Raw genomic sequence first — 5,455 nt, 5'->3', positions numbered from 1 at the left:
AATTTGAAATTCCATGTATAGTGTCATACATAACATTAATTCTTATGCAGTGTATTAGTAAACGGACGATATTAAATTGACCGGTAAAACCGTAGATTTACGGCACGCTGTCTATCAATTGTCCGTCAAATGAACATGTATATTTTGTCTGTCAAATGCACACTGTATTCCACATTTTCTTTGTTCGGATGTGACCGTGCGGCATAACACCTGTCACCTTAAAACCTAAAAAAGTAGATGGCATGATGGCACCCAGGTCTGAAACAGATATTCGATCCGTTAAAAAGAAATAGCTAAAAAATAATCCAGGAGTAGGATTCCTTCAGACGCTTCCGACTTGCCATCTGTGCCCTTTGGAATCTTACATATGATGAACTGCCTTCAATGGTAAAAGTATTGGACACTCATCACAATCGTTGCAACTATGGGAAAAATGGGTTGCGGCAAATGGAACTGTTTGGTGGCTATCAGTGTGTTGTTCCTCTTAATCTCTGTTATTGCTCAACCAGGTGAGTAATTCTATCTTTAATTTTCGTGGACATTCTCACGGCCAGGAATGGTTGAGTTTCGTTCATTTCCGAACATTAATTGATTTGTTTTGTTTTTCGAGTATGGTCATCTATAGTTTCATGTTTATATATGACCTTGTTTAACAAGTTATCCTTTTGAGGAAACAGGATTTCTGAGTATAAGTTGCGGAGGGAATACAACTCACACTGACGAAAACAATATAACATGGGTTAGTGATGCTAGCTACATAGACGTCGGTCTGCCAGCAGACATAGGGAACGCGTCTGCCCAGGGTTCTTACTTGCATAATCTACGTTTTTTCCCAAAGCCTCTCAACAAATCTTGCTATCAGTTGCCTGTGGCTCCCGATGTCCCTTACCTCTTAAGATTATGGTTTGCCGTTGGAAATTACACAGGATTTCAAAATTCGTCAAACTTCGCTTTCTCTTTCTCTATTGAGACACAGGGTATGTTGGCTGAGAAAAACATAGGAATCAAAAGCATGACAAATATGACTCCATTCAATTATGAACAACTGTTGGTTAGTTCTGGCAGAGTGCTGTATGTTTGCCTGATCAGAACCTTGGAGACCAACGACCCCTTTATCTCTGCTATCGAATTGAGGCGCCTCCGGGATGGCATGTATCCACAGGCTAAGCAAGGAACAATGTTGAGTTTCCTATCAAGATGGGATGTTGCGGGCAGTTCGATGGTCAGGTAAACATTTTGAAAATTAGTATGTTTTGCGTACGCAAATCTAAGAGCTATAAGTTTTCGATAGGAAAGAGGCGGAAGAGATTAGCACTTTTGTCCTTTAAACTTACTGCTGAAAGTGATGGTGAATAACTTCTGTACGCTGAATAACTTTTTTAATGGTGAACCAGGTATCCTCAAGACGAGTTCGACCGCCTGTGGTCTTCAGATCCAGGTTCGCTGGTTAAAAATCCAGAACTAGAGCCTCGACATCCTTTTAATTCCCAAGAGCCCATTTCGACAAACCATACCCTAGACCTTCCTCCATCTGTAGTGATGCAAACGGCCCTCTATAGCACCAATGCCTCCCTATATGTCGATCTGTTGGACAGTAACAAATCATTATTGATTTTATATTTTGCCAATATCATACCCTTTAATACGTATACCTTTTCGGTTTTTATAAATGGTAAATCAGTTTCTAATATTACTATGGACCAAAAGTATTCTGCGTTGGAGAAACCATTTTTGCTGGACGAGACGCCATCCACACAGGTGACCCTTTCGATGCTGAACAAATCGACTCCTTATACCATACTCAATGCTTTAGAATTCTACGCTATGATTGATACTCAACCGGCAACGTATTCAAACGATAGTAAGTGTCGTTTCACATAAATCCATAACTCGTCAAGTTGAAATTCCTCATATTCAGTTTAACTAATTGGAGTAAACTCTGCAGTTGAAGTTCTCGAGGTTCTCAAAAAGAGCTTTGGAATAACAAATTGGACTTCTGACCCTTGCTATTTGATCGAGTGGAATGGAATCCGCTGTGATAACAGCTCTTCGTCCGTGAGAATTTCCGAAATGTAAAATTTAATTGTTTGTCTTTCATTCTTTTACATTTTAAGCTGTAAAAATTACCAAGCTTATTGTGATAATATGTAAGTTTAAGATAATCTTGTGTCGGCAGTAATTTGTCAGGATGGAACCTAACAGGATCGGTACCTGAGAATCTTGGAGAATTGAGGGCATTAGTTAACATGTACGTAAAATTCTATGATATTTATTTTATATAGCTGTAACTGCAAAAATTATCCTCCTTGCCAAATGAACTATAAGTTGACTGTGCGAAGAGCTTCTTAATTGAACATAGGTTGTCTTTAAACATCATCCTGGAAGTGGCACTCATCCATTCGTATTAACATTACCAGGTCACTTGACAATAACCATCTGCAGGGGCCATTGCCAAATTTCTCCAATTTAACCAGGTTGGAAAGACTGTAAGTTTCTTTTCAATATAAACCCTGCGTTTTCACAAAACCATGCTGATCTTCCTTTCAATAAAAAAAGGAAAATACTTATTTCGCTTCTTGTGCAGACATCTTCAAAACAACAACTTGACCGGTAGAATTCCAGACTGGCTCTCGGGACTCGAGAATCTTCGAGAGTTGTACGCCTCTCATCCTTTTATTAAAAATAGTAGTAAAATCATATAGCAATCGTTTTTTCTCTTTGTGGTCATTTTCCCAGGTTTATACAACATACAGAACAATAAATTGACAAATTGACAGGACAGGTTTGTAGAGAATAATAATTTCAGTGGCCGAATTCCTTTCCAACTTTTGCACAAGCCCTCACTGACATTCAGGTAATCTAATTTATATTTCTCGTTCATGACAAAGATTAGCTTCCACGCTTATTTGGCTATCAATGAAACGATAGCTAGTAATAAAACTTAATTGGTTAAACGGAAATTCTCGTTCATTTGATGTGTTGCAGATACTCTGGGAACCCTTACCTATTAAAGCCGTCGAATCCAAAGAAGACCAGAATGACGCTTATCGTTGTAATAACATTAAGTGGAAGTCTAATAATAGGCTTAGTGCTGATAGTGATTATTGTGATACGTCGTAAGAAAATCAGGAGAAAAGAGAGCAGCCGGGTGGAAAAGGAACCAAAACATGTTGTGAACGAAGGTCAGGAAAAAAAGTCGAGTTTTACGATTTCCCACGATGAAGCAACGTTTGAACTCACCAAATTTATTTTCAATGATTAAATTGCAGACAACTCAGGGTTTATAATGCCAAATACGGAAAATTCCCGCGCCTATACTCTAGGAGAGATACGGGAAGCCACACAAAACTTTGGACAAAAGATTGGGCAAGGGGGTTTTGGATCGGTTTTCTTTGGTAAGTTGACGGAAGGGAAGGACATAGCTGTCAAAGTGCTTTCCTTGTATTCCAAGCAAGGAATTCAGGAGTTCCTGAATGAGGTAATTGGCATGTAATATGGTTCAATTTTTGGATCCAAACTAATAATGTTTGAACAGATTAACCCTGATTTTACTAACAAGAAAAAATAGAAATTATATATCTTTGCTTGTCAAATTCATCCCAATGCATTGTCTCGATGAGCAGATTGATCTTCTTTCTAGAGTCCATCATAAGAACTTGGTGTCTCTATTGGGTTACTGTAATGAATCAAGAGAGCTTATGCTTGTCTACGAGCACATGTCGGGAGGGTCCCTAAGGGACCACCTTTATGGTAAATATGTTGCTAAGGAACATGTTCAATTGAGTTGATGAACACTAAATATTATATAGACGAAGTAGCGGCATCTTATTTGTCTTTTGGTTTGCTTTCCAGGTCCTTTAGCGGGATATTCTCAGCTAAATTGGTTAACTAGGCTCAAAATAGCTTCAGATGCAGCACAGGGTAACTATTTTTGGTCCAATAATTTCATGATATATATTTTGTGATATAAAAGTTCGTTCGCATTATCTATTGCTCACCATATTTCTGACCTCAACCACCTCCGATTTTTGTTTGAAGGACTGGAATACCTTCATGTAGGTTGCACCCCAAAGATAATTCACAGGGATGTCAAGAGCGCCAACATCCTTCTAGACAAGAATTTCAATGGAAAACTGGCCGATTTCGGCCTTTCCAGAATGACAATTGATGGGGAGGTTTCTCATATTACCACTACAGTGAAAGGAACCTTAGGATACCTGGATCCGGAGTATATAACACATACAAGTCCTTGAATTATTATTTAGGCCAAAGAAATTAGATTATTTGCTACTAGGAGAGGTAATTTGGTTTCTGTTTACGCTGCTTTCTTTATTTTTTTCACTGGATTTTTCACAGGTATTTTAGCACTCAAATGTTGACGCAGAAGAGCGATGTGTATAGTTTCGGAGTAGTTTTGCTGGAGATAATTTGTGGTCGACAGCCAATTAATTCAAAACTACCTGGCGGACAAATGAACCTTATTCGATGGGTAGGAAATCTGATTAACAAATACCACTTTTAGACTACGAAACAGCATATTTAACATTAACTTCGGATTATAATTTTGTTTGTATCCGCTTCTACAGACTAACAGCAACATTTATCCTTTGTCTTAACTACAGGTGACACCGTATGTGGAGATGGATGATGCTCCTGGCAAGATAGAGGAAATCATAGACGAGACATTGGGTAGAAATTACGACATTAAATCTATCACTGGCGTTGCCAAATTGGCGATCCGATGTGTTCAGGCCGAGCCATCCTCTAGACCGACCGTCAGCGAGATAGTGGCAGAGCTCGATGAGTACATCAAACTTGAAAAGGATAATGCTTCTCTAATTTCGGAGATTGATGTCGAATATGGAGATTTAGATGCCAGATCGGTCTACTCATCTTTAGATTCCAGTGGGCCCAGAGAAATTGACTTCGGTGAAAGAAGCTCCAAGCTACGTATATCTCGAAAGGGATGATAATTTCACTGATGGCTGTGATCAGCTTGTGGACTGGTAAAGCAAATCAAGAGATCGCCACGCCGTGTGACGTGGTACCTGTGCCTGTTTATTGATATATAGCAAGTTTATATATATATATGGGGCTAGGGCACGATATCTAGCCATAAGTTTTGACTGTCTTGCAGTAAATATTTTGTATATTTTGTGAAACAGTAAACTATTTTATAAAATGGTTAAGATTTTATATTAATAATTTTTTTTTTATGTTTATTGTTTTTTATTTTGAAATGTTTTCATATATCGTTAGTTAGTTAATTGACAATTTAATTATAATAGGTTTTTTCTTTTATTTTTTATTTTTTTTAATTTCAATATTTTTAACCGATAAAAATTATTCCAAATAAATTTTAGTATATTATAAAATAAATAAATATATCTTTTTAAATATTTATTTATCCAATATATTATTTATATTTTTATGAAACAATTGGTTCATTTATTCT

At 37.4% G+C, this 5,455-nt stretch overlaps 1 protein-coding gene across 2 annotated transcripts; it reads left to right on the top strand.

Annotated features, from left to right (window-relative positions):
- Window positions 1-254: 254 nt before the first annotated feature.
- LOC149188190 (putative LRR receptor-like serine/threonine-protein kinase At1g67720) lies at window positions 255-5,131 on the top strand. Of its 2 annotated transcripts, none has more exons than XM_089411613.1 (15): window positions 255-509; window positions 658-1,227; window positions 1,395-1,861; window positions 1,946-2,072; window positions 2,177-2,248; window positions 2,418-2,486; window positions 2,585-2,656; window positions 2,783-2,854; window positions 2,986-3,182; window positions 3,270-3,478; window positions 3,624-3,750; window positions 3,853-3,921; window positions 4,039-4,228; window positions 4,357-4,489; window positions 4,623-5,131. In XM_089411613.1, exons 1-15 carry the CDS (start codon window positions 385-387, stop codon window positions 4,968-4,970), a joined length of 2,847 nt encoding a protein of 948 aa, XP_089267739.1. In that variant the 5' UTR covers window positions 255-384; the 3' UTR covers window positions 4,971-5,131. The 2 variants fall into 2 exon arrangements, with proteins under 2 accessions (XP_089267739.1, XP_089267740.1); XM_089411614.1 differs by having other exon boundaries at window positions 256-509; window positions 678-1,227.
- Window positions 5,132-5,455: the final 324 nt, after the last annotated feature.

This window comes from Pinus tabuliformis, chromosome 3_1 (assembly GCF_031772625.1).
Source record: "Pinus tabuliformis cultivar Carrire ecotype Pingquan chromosome 3_1, CPIR1, whole genome shotgun sequence".
In the NCBI taxonomy this organism is placed as follows: domain Eukaryota; kingdom Viridiplantae; phylum Streptophyta; class Pinopsida; order Pinales; family Pinaceae; genus Pinus; species Pinus tabuliformis.
This window is presented reverse-complemented; position numbering and strand designations above follow the sequence as displayed.

What these genes read in the sequence shown, in the direction of transcription:
- LOC149188190 (XM_089411613.1), top strand. Translation starts at nt 385, where the DNA reads ATGGTAAAAGTATTGGACACTCATCACAATCGTTGCAACTATGGGAAA. An exon ending in TTAACCAGGTTGGAAAGACT is followed by an intron (nt 2,487 to 2,584) that starts GTAAGTTTCTTT and finishes CTTCTTGTGCAG; the next exon opens with ACATCTTCAAAACAACAACT. An exon ending in AAGCCCTCACTGACATTCAG is followed by an intron (nt 2,855 to 2,985) that starts GTAATCTAATTT and finishes GATGTGTTGCAG; the next exon opens with ATACTCTGGGAACCCTTACC.